The sequence below is a fragment of the Amblyomma americanum genome, chromosome 1, assembly GCF_052857255.1.
Source record: "Amblyomma americanum isolate KBUSLIRL-KWMA chromosome 1, ASM5285725v1, whole genome shotgun sequence".
In the NCBI taxonomy this organism is placed as follows: Eukaryota; Metazoa; Arthropoda; class Arachnida; order Ixodida; family Ixodidae; genus Amblyomma; species Amblyomma americanum.
Window position 1 is genome coordinate 454167806 of NC_135497.1, and position 26102 is coordinate 454193907.

Below are 26102 nucleotides of genomic sequence, written 5' to 3' on the forward strand. Positions count from 1 at the left end.
TTGTGGCCCTTTGATTCGGGGCCTATCTTTTTTTGACCGATCCAGAGAGCTCTGCCGACCACCCTACGTGGATGGCACGGGGCTGCCCTGGGTCGTGTCCATCGCCTCTGTAGAGGCGCTGGAAGACCGTGCGGAGGGCACGTGGACATTAGAGTTGGACCTCGACCTGTGGGAGGAGGTCTTGGGGGCCACGGACACGGGGGTCTGCGAAGCCTCTTTTTGGGTTGGCGGGGTAGTGTTACCTACTCCACCTGGGAGCGCGGATGGCCCCACCACAGGCTCACTGCGAGCGGCCTGGGCAGGTGCCGAAGCCTGTTGTGGTGCGCCGCGCCCACGCACCACATCGGCAAAGTTTGTTTTGGCTGTGAAGGAGAATGTGCTTGTTTGTGTGCATCGCCTTCTTCCTTCTTTGAACGAAATGTTTTCAGTAGTTTTGAGTGTGATTATTGCTTTTTCTTTCTTCCAGGAGGGACACGCCCTGGAGTATGCAGCATGGTCTCCCTCACAGTTTGCGCAGCGTGGGGTGCCGTCGCAGTCATCAGAAGAGTGATCTTTTGAAGCACATTTTGCACAAGTTTTACGACCGCGGCAACTCCCTGAGCCGTGGCCGAACCTTTGACAGTTAAAGCATCGTCGAGGGTTAGGAATGTAGGGTCTCAGATTTATTTTTAGATAACCCACTTCAATTGAGTCTGGGAGAGTATTATGTGCAAATGTCAAGACTATGTGCTTTGTTGGTATTTCTTTGCCTTCTTTTCTTATTTTTATCATGTGGACATCAACAACGTTTTGTTCAGCAAGCCCTTCTTTGATTTCTTGTTCAGTGAGGTGCAGAAAATCATTCTCTGAAATTACATCCCGGACTGTATTGAGGGATCAGTGGGCAGATATGGATACAGGGATGTCACCCATGGACACAATGTTGGAAAGTTTTGAGTGTTGGATGCTATCTCGGAGTTCCAGTAAGAGATCTCCACTGGCCATTTTTGTAACCTTGTAGCCAAAGCCCAAGACACCCGTCAAACATTTTTCTACAATGAATGGGGAGATTATTCTAGCAGATTTGTCGCTTTGCTCACTATGAATCACATGAAACTTAGGAAAACTTTTGTTTCTTTTTTGTCATGAAATTTTGAGTTACCTCGGTCCACCCTCTCTTGTGAGGGCGATCAGTTGCTGAGAGAAGGTTTGCCATAGGATAAGTGTGTTTTTCGGCTACGGTGCCAGCCACCCACCATGGAGCCCAACTTGGGGACGGGACAGGAACTTGCAAACAAGTCCTACCCTCGCCAGCTGTACACCCCAACTATAACCCAATATGACGCAGCTCAGGGTGGTTGGCCACACAAGGTTAACCCTCGCCGTCAGGAAAAAAAGAAGAAACTAGAAGTGAGTAGGAGACAGGAGAGTTGTGAGAAAGGGGTAGGAAAGTGAAAGATAGAGGGGAGGATAGGAAAAGGCGACTACTGCCGATTTCCCCCGGTCGGGTCAGGCCGGAGGTGCCGTCTACAGGAAGCTGGGGCCAAAGTGGTGTGTTGCCTCCGCCGAGGGGCCTTAAAGGTCCAAACGCTCAGCATCGGCTCAACCACCAGGATCCCCTTTTCCCCGGACACGGCGATGCCACGCACGGCTAGACGCGGGTGCTCGGGTCCGTGGTGATGCACTGTTCACCATCATCCCTTGTGGGGATGTCCCTGCGGATGCTCGGGAACCCGCGGTGTCGCCACTCACCGACGCCTGCAAGCTGCAGACGCCCCCATGCGGGGTACATCAGCAGTAAAGCAGAAGTGCCTAGGAACATGAAAAATGAAGACACTGTGTGCAGAACCAACACAACTTATTTGGTATGGCCAAGCACAGCAGCCATTACAGTAAAACCTTGTTAATTCAGCCCCCATTGGTTCGAAAATCTGGATAATTTGGACTGCTGGCATGGTACTGGCCATCACACATGTAGGTCTACAGTGCTTGTTTAAGGTGACTGTTTAAAGAGTTCTCCTCAAGCCTGAATTGCATGGTGCAGTGTTGAACGTACACCTCTGACATGCGCACAACAGCAGGCATGAGACTGATCGGAGCCTTCAAAAAATGCGTCTGGCCACATAGTTTCAGTTTTGCCTTTTGAGTTTCATACCAGACCGCGGCAATAATGGCTTCCGGCTGTGAACCAGACAGCCAGCTGTGCCTTAATTTGGATGGTGACTGGTACATGGCCAGTCTTTTATGTCCGTTTTTTTTTTCCCGCCACTCCAGCACCAATGTGAATCTCCCACGCTTCAGTCCACGCAGTTCTTCTGCCGTTTCAGTGCACTGAAAGTTTGTGTGGTGAAGCCTTCTCACATGCGACACTGCCACTTGTACCCACCCCGTGAAGGATGTTGCAGAATGTCATCATTTTGAAGCAGTTCTTCTTTGGCACTCACGACAGTGTGTACACAATAAAGCTTTGATAGAACTATGAAAAAAAGTTGCTGGGCCGTGCAGTTCTGACGTCAAAGAGAGGCAACCATTGCCCAGTTGTTCACCACATAAATTTACTTTGATGTGAGCAGATTTTGGGGGTGATTCGATAATGCCAACTTTAGGATAATTTGATCATTTTTTTCGGTCCCTTGAAGCCCACATTGACGGGCATTCACTCTAAGAGAAGAAACTGAACCAAACAGCAAAAGGTTGTTCTTTCCGCATGAAAATATGTTGAACCCATATTAGGTCACAATAGCAACCTGCACAGCACACTTTTAAAGCTAAAAACAGCAGCTTATAATGAGAGATTATTTTTGGAAATGAAACAATCAAGTACACATGCTTTTCAGCTCTGCCTATTCAGCTGAGTTCCACAGAAAGGTAGTATGACCAATTCTTGTAGCCCATTCACTGAATTGAAGTTGACAGTACTGGCAAGCATTCTGACAGTCCAGTGGCTGCAGTTTTCAGTAAGAGACCACACTCTAAAATGAAAATATGGTACTAGTAAGTTGTCACTACAAAACGGCATTTTGTTTATAACTTACAACACTTAAAGAAAAATAGCTAAGACAACAGTTTAGATTTCAAGGAAACCAGAGCTTAAACGACAGTTTCAAATTTTTACAAGTGCACAGGATGCCACTTTGGCAACGTTAAACTTCATTTTCTTTTCAGAACAAAATAAAGGCACAGAATCAACCAATGTTCGACACAGTCAAGGTGGGGTAAACAGCTAATGATCAGAGACCAAAAAATTAAGACAGAACAGTCTGGATTAAACACGTGCTGATCTTTAACAGACACTGCATACCAAGTAAGAGGCAGTTTTTGCCTTCTCGAACTTGAAAATGTTTGAGTAGCCGGATGTCTGAATGGATGGTGCTACAGCAGATGCTGCATTTCATGTTTTCCTCATATCCAGCTAAGGCACTGCACAATACAGCACAAGCTTAGATGCTTGCACACGTCTGTGCATTCCTCAGTTACCCGCATATCTGGTGTCTGGTAGATGTGCTCATTGCCAAAGATGGTCCGGTCGATGTAGCCAGCTGCACCTCCTGTGCAGTTGGTGAAGCTGCTGTTCAGGTGCAAGCCACCAGGACCCAGGTAGCCCCTGCATGAATGGAGCAAACACTGCTGATGCCCTTCATTCAACAGCACCTTTGCTGAAAGAATAAGTGCTCTGAAAGCAACAACAGGTAGACAGCAAGTTCTCAGGAACTGCTTGTTCATGTGATTCTCCGCATTGTGCAGTTTGCAAACAGTATAGCAAAGTGAGAAGGCAGCACATGCTGATGAAAAATCCCAAGAACAACACTGGGTGCACGATTCTGCGCTAGTGTTCTTTACTACAAATCATATGAAACTTCCTTTTACTCTGAAGTCATTTTTTGATGCCTTTTCACTGAACTTCTTTACTTCATCACCACCACCATCACCATCATGACCTTCACCTGAGTACAAGATATATAGGTGAGAACACGACATACAAAATGCATTGGATGCTAGCGACCAGATAAAGCACCGCACATGCACCTCTGCACCGGGCCTGTGATCGCAGTGTCTTCTGTTGGCCAAGCGGTGAAACTTCCCTAGCAGAAACAAAAGCGTACATGAACTATCTCTTTACCATCAAAATCAGATGCTATCACTCGGTGCCTGTTTCATGGCGTTTGGCCAGACAGCCACCGTTCAGCGGAACCACGCAGCAAGCATTTTTTTTGTTGTTATTGTTGTTGAACATGGGCACTGAACTGGACACGCAGTGATGGATGCAAGGGGTGGCATGAACAAATTAGCCAACCAAAAAGAAAACAAACCAAAGAATGAGAGACTGACAGGTGAGAGTTACTGCTTTGTCATCAAGGCACCAGTTCTTACCCACGTAAAAGATTCAAATATCGAGTGAGAATGGGCCGCTCAGAGAAGAGAGATTTAAGAGAACTAGGGGACTTTATCTTCCACCAGCGTCGGCCACTGTGTCCCCGCCATCTATATACCATAAAACGTGACCTTCACCCACCCTGGTGGCTATGGCGTTCGGCTTGCGAACCCAACATCAAGGGTATCAAATCCTGGCCAAAGTGACTGGATTTTGATAGAGAAGAAATGCAATAAGCACCTAAGTGTTGTGCAATGTCAGCATATGTTAAGGAACCTCAGGTGGTCAAAATTAATCCAGCGCCCTCCACTACAGTGCCTATTTCAGGATGTTAAACCCCTCAAATGACACCTATCATAATGATAGTCATCACTGCCATCATTTCCCAGTTTATGTAAGCTGCATGACAAAAGCCTCTAGCATTGACATCCATTTGAGCACCAGGTGCGGCCACCTTGTCCCAGCAGGCTTACTTGCCCAATTGAGTGAACACTCGCCTGTGTACGTGTGTGCGTGGTGGCACTCGATGGTACCCATAAAAGATAGTGCCCTCATGCAACCTGGCAGGTGGCAGTTAAATTAATGATTGGTCACGCGAGGTTGCTCGGGACAACCTGAATCAAACAAGTCCCACCGGTGGCAGCACCTGCCATCCTGCACGGCAGTGGCGCATCGCTTAACCACTGCACCACGAGGTGTACGAGGACTCCCAGGGATCTGTGAATGTAAAGTAGAAAATGACCAATCCTGCATGTATTGGCATTAACCCTTTAGCTATCGCGTCATACCCTGAAGGCGGAGCGCAGGTCGTTGTAAGGCGGCGACTGCCTTCACTAAGTTAGAGTGCAGATCACAGCGGTGCAATGGTGTCATGGCAGCAGCTACATAAAGCAATGCAGAGGTAGAATTGCCAGCTGTGTGGCATCAAGTTACATCACACCACAGTGCACGGCAACCGCGTTCACAAAGTGAACAGGGAGGCTTAAGTGTGTCTGCCGACTCTTTTTGCTGAGTGTTGCTTGGCCCCGTTCTGTACATATTAAAAGAGCGATGTTCCAATTCCCAGCTGCACTCTGAAATGACCGCGCAAGTTCCAGGTGGCTTGTGTGCTGTGTTCAGTTTTGTGACACATAAGCAGCTAAGGCTATCTTGCACCAAACACAGGGTTAAAATGCCTGTTTGCTGTGTTAAAGGAACTAAATCTTTTCTACCCTACAGTTTACATAAAACATTACCTTCTTTTATGAACCTAAATACGCATAGCAAATCTATGAGTGCATATTCCCCTAAGAGCAATCTAAGATGAAAAACAATGTGTTCAGCGCAAATATAATCAAATTTTTCCTTCGTTTGTCCAGTTTGATGTATGAAGACAAAGTGTGGTTTACTGTGACTACCGTATAAATGCGTGTAAGGGCCGCACTTTTTTTTCCAGATTTGAGGGCCAATTTTTGGGGTGCGGTCCATACACGCGATTTACGAAAAAAAAACTTTTTTTAAAAGTAAAACACACCAATTGAGAAAACAGGGGCATTTCTTCTACGTTCAATCGCCACTCGCGGTGTATTCCCACTCTGAGCTGGTGCTGTGCCCCGGTGCACGCTCATCCTACAAGAAGTCGCGCAGCACGCCCGCTGTCAACGCGTAGCCGTTGTTCCGCGCTTCCATCACTTAGCAGAGCAGCTCTTCTTCCAGTTCAGGAAACTTGCACGGCTTGCCTCGGAAAGAGCGCTTTTTGCAGCTTGTGTTCCTCAATGCATTCTTTTGGTGGCACCATCGTCGGACTCACTTCTCCGTCACGTCGAATTCCCTGCCTGCCGCACGCTTGCCGCGTTCGATAGCAAACTCCCAGCTGTGTAGCTATTAAGGTGCTTGCCTTATCGTGCTAAAACTGCTAAAACTACAACGCTCTGCGGCAGCACGCGAAAACCACAACCAACACCTGTGCCTTTGACAATAACAAAATGCTACAGCTGGTGATAGATGCCAATATGGATAGCGGGAGCTGGCGGAACTCGCGGAGGAGGAAAAAGTTGACGATGATAATGAGCCGCGGCCTCTGGTGCCATCCGTAGACGGCACCTGGAAGCTCCTGTACGCATGCGTCGCCTGCGAAGCGCGCCATTGCTTGCAGCCGGAGCTGATCGTGGAGGCCACGGTGCGTGCATTTCGAAGGCTATTCCCACGTTGGTCATGTGGAAAGTTTGGGTGCAGCCCTTACAGGGATATTATTTTTTTCTAATATTTCCTAATGGAAAACAGGGTGCGGCCCTTACACGCGCGTTTATACGGTACGTCTCTACACGCTTCATATAAAGGTGTGTTTTGTTTCATGAGTATGAAGTTGCGTGCAAGGTGCGTGTATCCATTGCAAAGGTGGCATTAAACTGTTTCCATAAAACATTCTTGGTGTCTACATGACTTCTATTCGCCTAGGGTTGGTTGGCTTTACCATGTGGAGTCTGCTGCCGATTACATCATCCCATTCAGTCTGCCATCAGAGCCTCAGTGACATATCCACAGTGTCCACTGCTATGGTCACGTTGCTCTTGTTCATACTAAAATGTTTGTAACAAGTGGGGCCATTACAAGTGAACAAAAGTGCATACACCCAGTTCAAAATTTATGAGCCACTAATTTTTTCACAGCTCAAACAATTTTAAGAGGCCCTTTTATAAATAAAAGCATTTACTAGGACTTTACCACCTAAACAAAATATTAAAAGGGAAGACATATAGTACACACACTACACGGACAATGAAAATGGCAGAACACATTTTTTACGTACAGTGCACCAACTGTTAGCCTTAAAAATGCCTTCAGCACCAAAACCATATATTTTGGAAGAGACCATTTTTCAGTTGAGTTCATTTCAACACTGGAAGCACTGTTACCGATGCTACCCAAGCGGACATACATTCTAGCCAGTTGCAGTAAGGCCATCGAACTCCCTCTGAAGCAAGTGCACTCTGCAGCAAGTATTCTCAAGTAAACGGCTGCGAATGACACTGATGCCGAGTGACACTTGTTCAAAACGCAGTCGATCTTGGCTGTCTGATAAAAAGAAAGTCTGTGGGACAAGCGTGGGGTTAACGCAATCGGCACATGTGTCCACATTGTTTACATCCTGGGAGTATGCTGTCACTACATTTACACAGCATTTTTGCCTGCTAGTAGTGGACACTGTAAAGGGAGACCCGACCAGACGTGGTGCAATGAACGCCTCGCTCACCGGGGGCAATGAGGCAAAGGTAGGCAAAAGGTGAGCGCCAGGTGAAGCCCCAGAATGGGAATGGACAGCAGCCACTCTGGCCAGTAGGCCAGCACATCTCGCAGGGGGGCCCACACCTGCACACCAGGTTACTTATCAGTCCGAAAACTGTTGCACAGACATCCACTTAACACCTTCAATCTGTGCTGCTGTAATAGCCGCAAGGAGAAGGGATGAGCACAGCACAAAGGAATACATATTATTATTATTATCCAGCATATAGTGCTTCATATAACTAAATCTCAACTTAAGTTCTCCTCTTCAAAAAAGAATGCATAACTGCTTGTCACCAAGCACCCTGAACAATAATCTAAATGAAACTCATTACTCTTATCAGCCAGAGTTGGACTGCTTGAGCCAATGGTGGCAAAATTCTAATTTAGGCTTTCAGCTTCACTGCGAAAACAGTTCAAATTTGAAGTGCATAAATCTGGAAAATAAACCTGAAATAGAGAAAACTAAGCGTCTCAAAGAGGAAAAGCAATTAAAGGGACTCTGAGGGCATAGTAAGGTTGGACTATGTGGAGTGATCACAATGTTATAATGACAAAGAGGCTACTTATACTGAAAACAGAACTTTGGTAAGCCAGAAGAGAACAAAAAACAAGAAAGGATGTTTGCACCCGCAGTGGCTCAGTGGTTAGGGCGCTCGGCTACTGAGCCGAAGTACCCGGGTTCGAACCTGACCAAGGAAGCTGCAATTTGATGGAGGCGAAACGCAAAAAGGCACCCCTGTGCTGCTGATGTCAGTGCACGTTAAAGATCCCCAGTTGGTCGAAATTATTCGGGAGCCCTCCACTACGGCACCTATTTCTTCCTTTCTTCTTTCAGTTCCGCCTTTATTACATCTCTTATGGGGAGGTTCGGGTGTCCACCCAGATATGCAAGACAGTTACAGCGTCACTTCCTTTTCTCAAAACCAATTTTCATGTTTGCATACTAAATGTCAATGATTTCTTTTTTGTTGTTTGCAGATATCCAAGGCTAGCCTATGCCCGTCATCCATTTCCAGTGGATGATCACAGAATCCTTTTCATCACTGAGATGTCATGAGTTTGATTAAAGTTTGAACGCGTCTTTTACTGCCAAACAAACATCAACATAGCCACAAAGTAGTAGTAGTAGTAGTAGTAGTAGTAGTAGTAGTAGTAGTAGTAGTAGTAGTAGTAGTAGTAAGTGTTTATTAAAAAATAATAATAAAAATGGAAGTTAAAAGATTTTTGCTAACCGCAGCATCTGCCATCACTGTGGCGGCACTGAGCTGGGGCAGCGGAAATAAAGGATAGCAGGCAGTATGAAGAAGAGAAATGAAAGAGATGAGGGGACAGCAAGAAAGGGCACAGGGAGTGGTCATATGTACACTATTTACAAACGGTAACAATAAAATTGTCCACAAAAAGTCAGTCAAGTGATTTTTACTAATGTAAAAAATGAGTTGCCCTCAGTCTCTTTAATTTGAAAGTACACTTCTCTCTCAGCATCATTCACTGAATAATTCATGACAAAGTTTTCATATCAGCTGTCATGCTGCCACGGTCGCTCAGTGGTTATGGTGTTCAGCTGCTGACCCGAAAAACGTGGTTCAAATCCCGGCCGCAGCAGTCATCAAAATGCTAGACACCTGTGTACTGTGCGACGTCAGTACATGTTACAGAGTCCCAGGTGGTCGAAACTTCCGGAGCCCACAACTAAGACGTCCCTCAGAGCCCAAGCCACTTTGATGGGATGTTAAACCCCCATAAAACCCTATCAGCTGCCAATGAAACAACCAATAAATCAACCTTTTCCATGCCGGCTCTCCCTTTCAGTAATAAAGCTTCATTTATCAAAGATGCTGCAGTCATTTCAGGAACATATCCTCTACGGGCATTAATTATGATCCAGCAGTGGGAAAATTTTTCACAACTTCAGATTTTTATAAGCAGCATGTGAGGACTGCACAAAAGTCCCAACCTTCCTCGATGATTAATTATGCAATTTCTGCCGGGTCCTCATGCATACACATCGTGACCGAGCTCCATTTTTTCAAGGTATCAGTTATACTTCCTTTGACTCATTCCTGTCATCAATCAGCACACTTTAAGCACTTTAAAGGGACACTCAGGAGAAATTGAAGCTGACTTATATCGATAGAATACCAGCCTTGGAACACAAGAACACCACTCTTTCTGAAAACAAAGCTCTTGTAAGGTAGAAAAGAGCACGAACTAAAATACAGGTATCGCCGCCGCAGGCCAATTTCGCAAGTAAACAAGCGTGATGATGAAATAGGAAAAAAAATACCATAGATCTGTGAGGCTGACAAATGCGCATGAAAGTTATGTGTTTCATCGATATTGAAGTATATAAGTTTTGTTTTGAAACCACTAGTGCCCTTTTATCTCCCGAGGAAGACAGAAAAAAGACAACCTGAATGTTGGAAGTCAAAGAAAACCTGTAATGAACGGCGCAACATGCGGCCTGCTGAGTTTCGGTATTTTTGGAGTACTTCATGGCTATGCGTTCTGCGTGCCCACATGCGCCTCGACTTACAAGGGTGGAGCAGCAGAGGACCTCCAAGTGTCTCTCTAAGTGCTCCTCGGACGAAATTCGTGCAACGGCACGCAACAGTGACAAGGAAAGAGAGCTGTGTATAGCCAACGTTCAACGCGCCTCCACGTTAGCAAACGCACCGCTCGGTGTGTTTGCATCGAAAACGCACCGAGACGGTGGGCTGCATAACCAGCCTTACGAGGACTATCTTTACAGAATTTAAATATGCCCGCAGGTACCAGTCGCTACACATCAGTCGTGATGGTGGCTTGGCAGTGACAGTGATGCTGCCTACTCCTCAGCGCTAAGACTTTCTTGCCAGACCCGCCGCCTCAGCCCTCAAAACCATCGCATGCTGTGTGGAGTTGAGGTCACTATATGCAGGCCACAGTTCTTTGCTTCGTAGTCTGAATTGGGAACGGGATCCACTGTAACGTTGGTGCAAACATAAACGAAGCGACGATGGCTGATAGAGGCCTTCAAAGTCCGACCAGCAGTAGCTTTCATTTCGGCTGCTGCTAGGCAAGAGCGCAGTGCTCGGCGTAAGCAACCGAGGAATCCTCGTTTCCATTTCTGCCGCTTTATGTCACTGTTGTCCTATTTTGTCATCAGAAAGTCCAGAGTTTGAATTGGAGCGGCGGGAAAAAGCCTTTCAACTTCGAATCCAAATTTCTTAGCAATAAAAGCACTTTTCGCAGCTGTACAAGTGCCAACAAAGATGCGAAATGCCAAAATATAGGATTTTGGTAACGAAAAAAATTTGATAGCGTTGTCCTCAGTGTCCCTTTAAAGCATCTATGCTTGCCAATAAAGCAAACAAAAATTGATGCTCAATGCAGCCATACCAGACCTACTCTAAAACATGAAACTACCGATAAAATAAATTAAATAAAAACCAGGTTCCTGCATTTTTTTTTTGCATGCCTGACTCCATCTTTCTGGCTTCAGGACATTTTAATGTGTCCACATTTGTGGAAATTGCACCTTGTGTAGGCAAGATTTGATAAAATTCAGGTCGCACCCACATATGTGGACAGAGCGCCTGAAGAGAATATAGTACAACCATCACTTTGTTGGCATGCATTTGTTTATTTTGATTCCTTAAGGGTCTCATTTTGAGATATTAAATGAGGGAGCCAGTGGTCAAAACACAGAGCGCCTGCCCAAGAAGAGCCTTCTTTTATGACAAGGGGTGCTGTTAGTGTGGGTGCTTGCCATGTTTTAACCACACTTTGGCATGACAAATTTAGACAGTAAATGTCTCTCAATGGTTTATGCTTGATGGGCTGCATGCTTGTAAGACATAAAGCACAGATGACACGATCAACACAAAATGTACAAGATGAAATGTGAACTAACAACTGCTTATCAGGTTCCATTCAGGTTTCGTATCCACGCTGAAATGAGAAAGACTGGGCTAACCTTCTTCCGCATTCACAGACAAGTCATGCCATGTCAGAAAAGCATTTACCATGACCTGTGGCTGATAGCCTAAACGACCAATATTCGACTGATGTCTGAAATACACAGTAAACTGAATGCCAAAGTTTCCAGCAATACTTGCAATCTTCAGTGCAGTGGTGCAGCTGCCAAACAATGACTTGGTGCCATTTTTGAAGCACTCAAGAATGTATTTCGGAGCAGTTTGGAGCATATAATGAGCTCTCATGGAGCACTCTGGAGCAGTGGAATCAGCATTTCGGAGCAGTTTGAAGCAGCTGTGCTCCATTCTAGATGTGGCTTGTCCATCAAACTGCCAATTTTGAAACAAGTACATGAAATGTGAAGAAATTGAATTCTGGCTAACACCTAACTGCCTCAAGGGAATCCCTTGCCTGGAGTACTTTGGAAACGTCACATTCAAAACACTTTATACTAACACTTTTACTTCGTGATTTCTGTTGACAGCTACAATTCAGAGGCTCGTCCATTTTTTTTTCTATTACAGTGCATGTGCTCTCATTAAAATAACATTTTCAGCCAGAATTCTCATACATCGATCGAGGATAGCAAAGCATGTACCAGCACAGAAAGCAGGAAACATTTTTAAGCCCCTTTGTTATGCGTTAGTATAGAAGCCCAATACAATAGAACACAGCTGTTATGTTCTCAGGTGCTGCATTTTTGCGGGTAAGTCCCAATGTAGCTTCCATAGATTTCCATGCAATATATAAACTTGGCTGTTACATTACAACTGTGGGAGTCTTCCTGCATGACACGTCGCAAATGCCACCCCATGCCAGTGTGTGCACCGAGTGCCAGCAGCCATTTTAAATTTCGATATGGCTTGGTCTGGCTTGGCTGCACAAGTGTCAACTGCAGTGAGCCCTACAGAGGCTTCGTGTCCTCAAGGCACGTTTAACATCTGTGCACAGCATGGATACAGCACTCTGGCTATAGAGGGACCCTGTAATGACCATCGAAGCTTGACTGCACTCCACTGTGTTCGACTTCTTCCAACGCACTCAAAGTATGCCAATGAATCAAGCTCTTATACAAGTGGCATGAATTTTATTGCAGCTGTCGATGAAGTTCGTTGCTACAGGAAGGCAAGTGGATGCAACCGAAAGCACAAAAATTTGAAGGGACACTTTTTAAAAAATTTTTTTATGGGGGTTTAACGTCCCAAAGCGACTTAGGCTACGAGGGACACCATAGCAGAGGGCTCCGGATAATTTCGACTATCTGGGGTTCTTAAATGTGCACTGATATCACACAGTTCGCGGGCCTCTAGCACTTCACCTCCATCGAAATGCAACTGCCACGGCCGTTGGTGGGATCGAACCCACGTCTTTCGAGCTGAGCAACACAACCAACGAGCTACCGTGGCGGCTGAAGGGACACTTAAGCTCTGCCTTAAGGAAATGACGCAATAGCGTATTGGGTATTTCCCATATATACCGAAGGTCATTCTCTACTCTACATTCATAGATCGTCGGGAGTCCTCATACCCCTCCTCACACAGTGGTGCAGCGGTTAAGTGATGCGCCACTGCCCTGTAATGGCAGGTGCTGCCAGCGGTGGGGTGGGCCTTGTGTAGCCCAGGTTGCTCTTCCTGAGCAACCAATCTATAATTTAACTGCCACCTGCCATGAAGGGCAGTTTGCTCAGAATCCAGAGGGCAGGTTGTGATGACATCACAAAATCACATGGCCTAGGCGGCCCACCTGCCTTCTAGGCTGCTCTCTGGGGATCACCTGCCAGAGGCATGCCAGTTATTTTTCACAACGCCGACAACGCCGACCCCGGATTTTCTTGTCAATGGGGCCTTTAATGCTATCGTGTTAAAAACTAAATTATGCCATCGAACCAAATCGCGCGAGCACCATTGTATGAAGTTTATGATTTATGGGTTTATAGGGGTTAGACATCCTAAAGCGACCCAGGCTATGAGGGAAGCCGTAATGAAGGGCTCCGGAAATTTCGACCGCCTGGGGTGCTCTTTAACGTGCACTGACATTGCACAGTACACTGGCCTCTAGAATTCTGCCTCCATCGAGATTCGACCGCAGTGGCTGGGATCGAAGCCGCGTCTTTCGGGTCAGCAGCCGAGCAACATAACCAATGAGCCGCCGTGGCGGCTACTGTATGAAGTGCTGTTGTGCAGGCTGTCTTTGGGGCTTTTGTTGCTGTCGCCCACTTTTTCCTTGACCCTATAGATTAAAAGATTTTCTAGATTCTAATATATGACAATTTGGTACGACTAAAACGGTCGCAGCAAGAACGGCGCAGGAGTGTGCGCTCTCTCCCTTTTTTGGCAGCAGCTCTGGTGGATGCAGAGCCTTCGCAGGACCTTCTGCGCACGCAGAACAATCATGAGTGCCTATCGAGAATGAAGATCTCAAGAGTCACAAAGACTTGCAAACTCTAAAGTACATTTTGGTTGTAGGAGATGAAGAAAACAAAGTGGTAGACAACGTCTTACATCTTTTCCATGCACTTAGATTGACATAAACTTCCATTCAGTTCCCTCCAGCCGCTTCATTTTTCAATGTGTATGGCTATTATGTTTCCCAGCTTGTACGTTTATTTATCCATCTTTTTCTTCAGTACCGTGAAAAAAGTAACGAGGGGGGGTTCTTCTGTAACTGTAAATGTTACAGTTGCCTGGCAATTGGCCGGTAATGCAGGGAATGCTACTCGTGAAAGGGATGGTACTTGTTCGTAGGCCCAGATGCAGCCACATACATTAAAAACCTCAAAATTTTGAAAGCGGCTCATCCGAAGTCCCAGCCTATTAAAGTCCCAGTTCATTCAAACAATTTTTGACACCATAAAATTTGCAATGCTAATCTCACCAGACCATTTGAGCAGCTAAATCATTCCTAAGCTAGTTAGTTAGTGATATTGATTTTAATGGCGCAAAAGCAACTGAGGCTATGATGCGCCAAACACACGGTTAGAGCTTTTGTTAAAGGTTACGCTTTTTATATCTAAAGTTTGTATAAAACATTGGCTTCTCTGAGAAATTTAAAAATACTTGAAAAATCAACCAGTGCTTGATCTCCTAAAAGTAACGTGGTGTGTAGCTGGATGTATTCATTGTACAATGTTGTGAAATATTTTTTCCTCAGTTGTTCCAGTTTTTTGCATACAATTAAAATGTGGTTTACCGTGAGTTCATCGCCACACATTTCGCAGAGAGGTTTGTCTTTTTTTGTCAGTAAGAAGTTGTGAGTAAGGTGTGTGTGTCCAATGCGTAGTCGACACAAAATAACTTCTATGAAACGCTCCTGATGTTTACATGATCTCCATTCTCCCAAAACGGGTTTTATAGAATGTAGTTTGTTGTTTGTTCGTCCCATGCGATCTGCCACTTATTCCTGAGTTTACTGTGCAGTAATTTAGAAAAATCCCTCTGTGGAATGTTAACTTGTTTTATATGGCCAATTCTAGCTAGTGCTGCGCAAGCATCTGCTCTCTCATTACCTAAAATTCCAACATGACTAGGGACCCAGCAGAATATAATGTTATGTTTTTTGCTTTGTAATTTTAACTATGTTATGTATGATTTTTCCTATTATGGGTTCAGCAGCATTTGTAGAATGCAGCGCTTTTAGCATACTCAGTGAATCGGTGTAAATGATGCTATTTTTTATGTTTTGTTTTACTATTTGTTCTACAGCTACAAAGATGGCATAACACTCCGCAGTAAATACCGATGCATACTGTGGCAATCATATCATTTTTTCATTTGTTCCTTGAATTACTGCACTTCCGACATGACTTTCTGTTTTTGAGCCATCAGTGTAAAATTCAGTGTAAGTGTCATATTTTTCTTGTAGTGCAAAGAACTCTTGTAGTATGTGCTCGTGTGGCATTTTCTCTTTGTTTACGTGTGTCAGTATGAAGTCACACACCGAAGGGAGGCTGTACCATGGTGGCAGATATTCATGTCTTGGTGCAATATTCGGTAGGGCGTCCGGCACTGCTAAGTCTTCACATTTACCTTCAAAGCGCATTATTAGTGGCCTGATAAAATGTGGTTTATTACTGAATAATCTTCTAGATGGGCACTTGGTAACAATGGGATAGCAGAGATGTTTAGGGAGAGAACGGGCTTTTAGGATGTACGTGCATGTTAGTGTGACTCTTCTATCCTCTAGTGTGGGCTCATTAGCTTCAACATAAAGACTATTTACCGGGGATGTTCTATATGCTCCAGTTGATAGGCGCAGGCCAACATTATGAACAGGGTCCAGTCGTTTCAAGTAGGATGCTCTTGCCGAACCATATACTATGCACCCGTAGTCCAGCTTGGAGCGCACTAAACAGCGATATATTTGTAATAGGCATGCTCTATTGGACCCCCACCGTTTTCGCGAGAGTACCTTTAATACATTGAGGGCTTGGGATGCTTTCTTTTTCAGGTTGTTAATGTGTGGTAGAAATGTAAGTTTCTTGTCAAAAGTGACGCCTAAAAATGTATGTTCCTGTATGACTGGCAGTGTGGTTTGATTCAAGCACAGATTGGGATCAACCTGTAGGCCTCGTCGTAATGAGAACAAAACAACTACTGTTTTTTGAGGGGAGAACATGAATCCATTTTTTTCTGCCCAAGCAGCCAGTTTATTCAGTGTGATTTGTATTTGTCTCTCGCAGGACAGTATGTTGGAAGAAGTGTATGCTATCTGTATGTCATCTACATAAACTGAATACATTACGGACTTAGGTATTACTTTGGCCAAAGAATTCGTTTTTACTATAAAGAGTGTCGTACTTAAAATGCATCCCTGGGGTACGCCATTCTCTTGGGTGAATGTTATTGATAGAGTTGCTCCTAGACGGACTCTGAATGTGTGGTTAGTCAGGAAGTCGTTCAAGCAGTTTAGCATCCTGCCGCGGATCCCTAGCTCTGCTAGGTCTTTGAGGATGCCGAACTTCCACGCGGTACCATAGGCCTTCTCCAAATCGAAGAAGACCCCGATACAGTGCTGTTTGTGGATGAACGCCTCCCGGATGGTGTTTTCTAGGCGGACAAGGTGATCAGCGGTCGAGCATGCTTTCTTAAATCCACATTGATGTAAATCTAAGAGTCGACGAGATTCAAGTGTGAAGGTCAGTCTAATGTTTATTATGCTTTCGAAAGATTTAGCAATGCAGCTGGTGAGGGCTATTGGTCTGTAATTGTTAGGACTTGTTGGTTGTTCTCCGGGTTTCAGAAAAGGTACTATTATTGCTTTCTTCCACTCCTCAGGTATATTCCCAGTTGTCCATATTTTGTTAAAGAATTTCAACAATGCCTGCACGGCAGCCTCAGAGAGATGGGCGAGCATAGCGTAATGCACATTATCTGGGCCTGTTGCTGTCTTTTTACCAGAAGATAATACCCTGATCAATTCCTGGAGTGTGATGGGTTGAGTGTAGTCCTCGTGCATACCTGCTGCAAATGGAAGTTTTTGTTTTTCTGCTATTGCTTTGTACTTCTGGAACGTGTTTGTGTAATTGGACGAACTGGAAACTTCAGCAAAATGCTCACCTAGTATGTTGGCCTGTTCTTCTAATGATGTTTGTGTCCCGGGTGAAGTCAATAGAGGAAGTGTGAAAGGGGTATGGTCACTACTGAATCTACGAACTTTTTCCCACATCTTTTTTGAGGTTATTGAGCTGTTTATTGAGGACACATATTTCTGCCATGAGGATTTCTCGGCATTTCTTCGAACGAATCGCGCTCTGGCCTTGGCCCTCTTAAAGGCAATCAAGTTCTCCGCTGTTGGATACCGACGCAGAGAGCCCCAAGCTTTATTTTGTTGTTTTTTTGCTAATGTGCATTCTTGCGTCCACCATACTTTATGTTTTTTGTGTACGAGTCCTGTTGTTTGCGGTATGGCTAGTGTAGCGGCCGATATTATGCATGTAGTAAACCTTTCGTTAATTTCGCCTATAGTGAGGTCTTCACAAAATTCTTTTTCTAGTGTGGCACTTGCTGTAAAAAGTGACCAGTCGCCGAGGTGAAGTTTCCAGCGCCGTGGTCTTGTGGGGATGACTGGAGTAGATGATGAGAGGCTGATGATAGTAGGTAGGTGATCACTTCCCAGAGGGTCATTTAAAACATCCCATTTAAAATCGTTAAAAAGCGATGGTGATGCGAAAGCTAAATCGAGAAAGCTCATTTTGCCAAGCTTGGGCAACAATAAGTGGCTTTTCCCGTATTTAAAAGACAGATGTTATTTGAGAGGATAAAATCTTCGATTATTTGTCCCCTTGAGTCACATCGTTCGCTTCCCCAAAATGGGGAGTGAGCGTTAAAATCGCCAACTACCAGATATGGCTCCAGCAGTTGATCAATCAGGCCTTCTAAATCTTCGACTGTTAATGTGATGTGCGGGGGAAGATATACAGAACATACTGTTATTGTTTTGTAGGTAATGACGCTAACTGCAACTGCCTCAAGTTTTGTGTTAAGTTTAATTTCTTGAGTAGGGACGCCGCTTTGAATGACAACTGCGACACCACCCGAGAGTCTATTTGACTGCTCGCGATCGCGTCGATAACTTTTAGTGTTTTAAGATATTCACATGTTGCGGACCAAGATTGGTCTCCTGAAGGCACAAAGCAATGGGCAATATTGACCCTAAAATATGTGTTACGTCACTGTAGTTTCTCAGTAATCCTCAACAGTTCCACTGAATCACAAAAGTCATGTTTGTGTTCTTGAGTGGGAATGGAGCAGAAGGAATTTACTTTTCTGGGCCCGTAATTAGGGGTCTGCCTTTTTTTCGCTCGAGAGAGCTGTTGCGCCACTTCAAAGCAGACGGACTGGGAGTTATATCCATCACCTCAAAAGAGGTGCTGGAGGACCGCAAATCCATGGGTGTCTGATTTTTAGGCCTCCCCCGTTGGGGGGAAGTCCTGCAGGAGGCCGACCCATTGGATGGATCTCCCTGCTTTGGGGATGACAGAGCAGCTTTCGCTGTCTCTGCCTGGGGCGTGGGTGGCTCTGCCATAGGCTCACTGAGCGTGGCCTTGGCAGATGCCGGAGTGCTGTGTGGCGCACCGCCCCTGCGCACCACATCAGCAAATGTTGTTTTTGTAGAGAAGGTGAAAGTTTTCTTCGCGTAGAAGAGTCGTCTCGCTTCCTTGAATGTGATGTTTTGTTTTGTTTTCATTGTAATGATATCTTTTTCATTTTTCCATGTCTGAAATGACCTTGAATATGCTGGGTGATCATCTCCGCAGTTTACGCAGCGAAATGCTGCTCCTTCACAGTTTTCGGAAGCATGGTCTTTTGAGGCACATTTAGCGCATGTTTTGTGGCCACGACAACTCTGTGACCCGTGTCCATATCTTTGACAATTGAAACACCTTCGTGGGTTTGGAATGTAATGGCGTACATTTATTTTCAAATAGCCTGCTTCTATGGACTCTGGAAGTGTGCTGCAGTTGAACGTGAGCACTATGTGTTTCGTTGGGATTTCTTTGTCCTCTTTTCTTATCTTTATACGGTGTACGTTTATGACGTTTTGGTCCTTGAGGCCTTCCAGCATCTCTTCCTCAGTGAGGTGGATAAAATCTGTTTCAGAAATCACACCATGGACGGTGTTCAAGGATCGGTGTGCAGTGATAGACACAATGTTGTCCCCAATTTGCACTTGGTTAGAAAGTTTGGAGTATTGGACGATGTCTTTTAGTTCAAGTAGTAGGTCACCATTGGGCATTTTTGACAGTTTGTAGCCTGGACCGATGGCATCAGTCAGACATTTTGAGACTAAGAATGGGGACATAGTTCTTGCAGATTTTTCTGTTTCCTCACTATGGAGGACATGAAATTTTGGAAATGATTCCTTCGTTTTCCTGAAGCACTGAATAGATATATCTTCGGTCCGCACTCTTTTATGAGAGCGATCAGGTTTTGAAAGGGGGGGAGCCATAAAAAAAGTTTGGTGTTCGGCAGCGGTGCTAGCCGCCCACCACGGAGTCCAACATGGGGATGGGACAGGCGCCTTTAAAAAGCCCTGCACACACCAGCTATACACCGCCACTATAACCTAATACGGCATAACACAGGGTTGTCAGCCACACATGGTTAACCCTCGCCGCCTATGAAAAGTGAAAAAACCGAGAAAGGAGGAGGGGACAGGAAAGTTGTAAGAAAGAGATAGGAAAGTGAAAGATGGAGGGCAGGACAGGAAAAGGCGACTGCCGATTTCCCCCAGTCGGGTCAGGCCGGAGGTGCCGTCTACAGGAAGCTGAGGCCAAAGTGGTGTGTTGCCTCCGCCGAGGGGCCATAAAGGTCCAAACGCTCGGCATCGGCTCAACCACCAGGATCCCCTTTTCCCCGGACACAGCGATGCCACGCACGGCGAGGCGCGGGTGCTCGGGTCCGTGGTGATGCACAGTTCACCATCATCCCCTTCTGGGGATGTCCCTGCGGATGCTCGGGAACCCGCGGTGTCGCCACTCACCGTCGCGACGCCTGCAAGCTGCAGGCGCCCCCCTGCGGGGCATTCCTAAGCAGATAATTTGCAGACTTTGGTTGTGGCCTCCAAGACTCCACATGCAGGTGAACGCTGCATAGATTCAGCACTGCTGCTCATCTCAAAGTAACTCGAATATGCTTTTGGCAGTTCCAAAATTTACTGTGGAAGTTTTACCAGGGCATCCGCACATCATACAGCACAGGGGCATTTTTGCATTTTTCCTGCATCGAAATGTGGAGCCACGGACAGGATTTGATCTTGTATCCTTAGACTCAGCAGCCAAATGTCATAGCCACTGCACCACCACAACAGGTATTTGCTCAGGTTAAGCTGCAACTGTAACTTGCGGTACCCTGTGCAACTCCTCAGAGGCTCTGCCACTTCAGCTAAAAAAAAATCTTGCTCACCAGGTGCCCTTCATGGGGCTTGGCAAACAGAAGATGAATCGTGGAGGCGACCAGGTAGGAGAAGGCAAGACGCTGGAGCACGCCAGGAATGCGTAGGGTACTGAGGTTATCTGCATGCAGTGGAATGCATAATGCTGCAGCATGGGCAACGACGCAAGGCACAGTGACATGCATTCCAACTTAGTTTTGTTCATTAGAAAAAATTAAAGTTTTGCCTGTTGGTTTGTTGCTTCTGGCCGCAAAACTACCACACAACTGCAATACCTTGCCCACCGCTATGACGTGTCCAAGTTATTGAGTGCTTATATCAGAAATGACAGGTCTCCAAGAGGGCAAGTCATTGTAGCCCTGCCTGCAATGTTGTAGACCTTGCTACTTAGAACCAGGGTTCTTAGGTTATGCTAATTGGGAAACTACAATTCAAAAAGTGACTAGTCCCAGTGGCTACTTTGTGAGCGCTTACGGATGGTGCACACATCTGGCAGTGGCTACTAATAAAAGCTATCGCCGTTTGTTGCCATTATCTTCAGAATAACATTTGTTTTGCTTGTTTTACATCTTCATTTGTCCCTGGGGCTGTTAAATCTATGCACAGGGACTCCGGAACTTTTTTTTTAGTGGGAGGGTAAGACTTCGAGTTTATTTTATTTATTTATTTAATGCTAATTTACATAATAAATTTTATATTATTATTTTTCATTTTTTAATGTTCTAAGGTTGATGCAAAAAACTGTCACGTTGTGGTGATGACACTCTAGCAGTCAGGAAGACAAAAAAAAAAAAGGCTTCCAAAAGAAACTGTTTAAGGGGCTGACTCCCGCACACTAAGAACTGAATGACTTGGCGGCAATAGTCACAAGCGTGCTGGGCGGTCATCCAACTGAATGCCTGCAGTTCTTGGCCACGATCAATTTAAAGCTGGCAATGAACCTTCGAGATAAGGAACCAAAAGCAACTACAACAATCTGGAAAAATGTGGAAGCATTTGCACATGGCCACAATCAATGGAGATAAGTCTGGTTGCATCTAGCATTACAAAACAAAATGATAAAGCCTTGTGCCCGTGGTTTTGAATGCAAACAATCAAACGGTGAATCTTTGCACGAACTGAAATGGGCAGCTTTATATATGTCTGCACAAGGAGTGATAATTTGGTTAAAAATGTTTGTGCATAGTTTGTTTAAATTTTGCTAATCATGATCATGTAGATGGATCAGACAGTCGACTTCTGTTGGGACATGACTGGTTTAGGTTACTCATATACGAAATGCTTTACAACTGGCTACGAAGCCAAGTAGCTCAGCCCCACTGCGCTTTGCATTACTCAAGTGTTTCAACTGTCAGAAATGTGATCCAAGTGCAAGCAATTGGAGACTGGGTGACGGGGGGGTGGGGGGGGCGCTGTCCCCTCTGGAAAAAGGGCGGCTGCCCCCCTTGCCACCCCTGTTCCGGGGTCCCTGTTGTTCCTGCATCTGTTTCACTGATTTTGTTGCCAGGAAAATGTGCGTTTATCAACAATCTTGAAGTAAGTAACTCGAACACAGTTTCTGTTATTGACCACAGGCACTGCAACAATCTGTAAACTCCTGAATAAGGCCCCCATCTTTCTGAGGCGAAAAGTTTTTAATTTCCACGAATTGAGAACAAAGAAAAAAAAATTCCACAGGAGGTATCAAATAATACTTAATACACCAGAATATTCAGAACCGAGGTATGAATATATAGTGATTATTTTTCCCCCCGAGCTTTTTAAGGTAGCTAGAGTGACCTTCACCACCAAACTTGAAGCCACTAGGTGAAGCCAGCTTTCTAATGCCCTTGGGGGCAACTTGCGCGGTAAGCAAGTGCAAAGGAGAAGGTGGCTATAGATTGTAAGACGAAAAGCGCGAAAAAACACACGGACGTAAAGAAAGACAAAGGACAAACGCTTGTCCTTCGTCTTTCTTTGCGTCCGCGTTTTTTCGCGCTTTTCGTCTTACAATGCAGTACCAACAATGCCCGCACCCACACCTTACTTGGCTATGGATATAGAGGGTGGTGTGGGCCATTGAGAAAGAGAAGGCACTGAAAGAGTTGACTGCAATACGAAAAGCTAAGAAAGACAAACGGGCACAGGACTGGGCGGCTTTACCCTTTTACTTGTCAATGTTACAAGAGTGGAACATATGAAACACAATTTTTCACCGTTCCAAATGACCCTTTCTTCAAAATGTTTGTTTCCAGATACTATTATGATCGTGCAAAACAGCATAACTACAATATGTATTCTCAACATATTTAAAGATCTAGCATTATTGCTAGTAAACGAACATATCTTAGGTCTTGTCACTGCTAAGTGTTTTTGGAGCCATTTCACCAGAACAAAAAAATGTTGAAATGAGCAAAACAGTACAAAAGTACTGACAAATAGTTCATGATTACGTGAAAAAAAAATTTTGTCTTTCACTGGCAGTGAGTTTAATGAAAATTTTCATTTTCTGGAACGTTGGCGTTTGGCAGTAGCAAAATGCAAAGACAGGCCATACGTCCACCTTATTCCTAGCTTTGAGTCCCACGCATTTGCTGGCTGGTGTAAACGCTGTCTCATTCTATCAAATCTGTGGGCACAGATTTGCGTATTTTATTCGGCAGCACATTTCTGGGAAGCGTCCAAAGTGCACGCTACAGAGGTATGTTGGACCCGCCGCATGTCATCAGGTTCTCGCCTCCCTGCAATGTGCGGAGTCAGAGTTGTTTTGAAGTGTTTGGGGCATCTCACGACCATGCAACCAACCCGATGATGGCAAAGACTGCATGAAGCAAAAGACAGGGGGCACGCATGGCGTGGTCATGGACCGTCCCCACTCCCTACCTTACCATGGACCCCACCTGAAGAAGGTGCAGGCAGCGCGATGCACGTGCAGAGGGTTTTCAGGTGAACACCGAATGGAGCTACGCGTGGGTTGTGGGGGGATGTGCATATCATAGCTATGCTGTAAATCCATTGCTCAAGATATGCTTTCCTGCCTGGCACGGCTTCTGAAGTGCTGAATGGAATATAGCTAGCATGGTGAAAGAAAACATTATTCAAGCACAGTGGTTTTCTCTATAATTTGCTCTCTATAACTTGTGACAACATTGTAGGCAGCCGTAAGGTTGTCTTCAGATAACAAGAAGAAATTTGCACTGCTCATAACATGAAAGCTGTTTCATACATTATCATTTTGTATATAGAAAATGCCCATGGCCCAAATATGAAGCATGGAAATACATGCTTAGTCATTGTAAATCTGGCCAAATTTTTTTCACTGTTGTTTCAGAAACCATACTTGAATTTTCAATAGGAATTTCTGCCTTTCAATCAGTGCTTCATAATGTGGCATTTAAAAAGACAACCACCAAGTAGTGACAGCACAGCGATGGTGGCTTTGCTTGATTGTAGTGCATGCATATCAAGTGTTGTCTCTGAAATAACGTCTACATATCTAATGTCTACTGGTTCCGTATTTTAACGTGCCATCTGAACTTTTTTTTTGGGAGGGGGGGGGGATTATCGGCTATGGTTGGCGTGAAGGGTTTCCATTATTTATTTATTTATTTACAAATACTGCAGGCCCTTCTTGGGCCCATGCAGTAATAATAATAACAGTAATAATAGCTCTTTTAAAATTCTGCCGAGTTCTCAAACTCCCACCTTGCGTTATATTGCGCAAATAAGGCAAAAACGGTAATTTTTCCATCATACTGTCATTTCTACTGATGTCCGCAACAATAAAGCATCAAAAAAGAGAACGTGACTCCTAGCACACAATTGCACAAAAAATGCTTAAACCTGTGATTTTTCACAGAATTGCAGGGAAACTAGGAGCGCTGCTCCAAAATTCTGGTCCAATCATACCACTGCTCTTTAATACATGGAGCTAATGGGAAGTTTCACACCTGATAAGATCAAACAGCTTTGCTTAGAACAGGGTCACAAAAACTGACGATATTTTGGCAGCGATGCAAGCTATTGCTCTCTTAAGAACCAGTCCAAGAGAACTTTATGTAACAACCGATTGCTACAGCTACTTCCGTCGAAGATGCTCACGTTCAGTTTGTGCACTTTTGCTGCTTTGGCCGATCAGTGTGTGCCTGAGGATCAGTTTTTGTGTACATCAAAGTCATCGTATGGGCCCTGATCAAACATTCGTTAATACAGAGCTCCAAACTCAACATCGGAATTACCAAGTTCCAAACCAATAGTGACACTTGCTCAGTTCGTGAAGCAAGAGGTATATTTTGATGATGACCACCAGATTAACAGATATCTGACTCCATTGCTTCCTGCAAGAAAAAGACCAAGCCTGGAAATCTTGGGTGGCATTTGAAAAAAAGTCGGTGCACAAGAAACCCAAGTAAGAGACAAGTAACCATAACTCACTGGCACCAAATAATGTATTTGTCATGATGCCAAGCCCAAAGAGGATCAGGGTTCGCTTGACAATACGCAGGAGTATGCGGCCTCTGGTGACGGACTTTCGAAGCAGTGACCGTATGGTCATGGCCATTGAAACACCCATGATCCACACAAACCTGCATAGTTTAACACAGAAAATGCACTATTTTAGCCACAAGCATGCTTAAATCCCTGCCCAGCGATAGGCGCACACTGCATGTTTGTAAATATCAGACAAGCACAAAGAAGACGAGAGAAGAAAGACTGGAATATTAATATTGCTTATTATATACACTACAACACTAACATGCACATACTAACTGCATGGATTTGTGTGAATAATTGCTTAAGAGAAATTTAAACTGAAAGAACACTGAAAATGGTCCACAAGGTCAAAACAAGCAGCTGCAAGTCAAGCGCACAACCATACAGGTCACAAACAAGAGTTCTGCTGGTAGTGTCTGTGTCACTTGACTAGCAAGCTAGCATGTAGGCTTTGTTCTACATTTTGCAGCTTCCTTGCCAATGCGGAAAAAACTAATCCGCAGAAGATAGTACGTTAAAAACTGCTCAATGCTCCACAACTCTCTAACTGGCAGATCTGGCCCAAATTCAGAATTTGTAAAACCAGTACTCGAACAAGACACACATACAAAAAAAGCGCACAGCTTACCTGCTCCACAGAGTGGCCAACATGCTATAAAAGAACTGACAACTGTCCAAAATGTGTAATTAGATTGTAGTGGAAATGAAAAGATCTTGTCTAATATTGTAAGATGGTTGGTTGGTTAATAAGGTTTAACGTCCCAAAGCAATTCAGGCTATGAGGGACGGGCATAGTGGAAGGCTCCAGATATTTTTAACCACCTTGGGGTTCTTTAACGTACACTGACGCCGCACAGTACACGGGCCTCTAGCACTTCGCCTCCATCGAAATGCGACCATCATGGCCGGTATCGAACCAGCGTCTTTCGGGTCAGCAGCCGAGCTCCATAACCACTGAGCCACCGCGGTGGCTTGTATCCCAAAAATCTAGCATTAAAATATCAAAGAAATGAGGATTCATAATCTTAATTTGGCATTGAAAATCACCAAAAACAAACTTATGCAACATCTTGCAGTGAAATATTGCCATTATCAATGTATCCCAGCAGGTGACCGCATTTCAGTAAAACGTTACTGATATATTGTTAAGTGCACAGTG

At 44.8% G+C, this 26102-nt stretch overlaps 1 protein-coding gene across 1 annotated transcript in view; it reads right to left on the reverse strand.

The window, feature by feature from the left end:
• Hgsnat (Heparan-alpha-glucosaminide N-acetyltransferase) overlaps nucleotides 1-26102 on the reverse strand; it is a gene marked incomplete in the record, with an annotated part of 126907 nt that overhangs the window by 35141 nt on the left and 65664 nt on the right. The window contains 4 exon segments of the mRNA XM_077650670.1: nucleotides 3457-3583; nucleotides 7584-7699; nucleotides 20482-20591; nucleotides 24884-25035. Coding sequence (XP_077506796.1) covers nucleotides 3457-3583; nucleotides 7584-7699; nucleotides 20482-20591; nucleotides 24884-25035 — 505 coding nt within the window.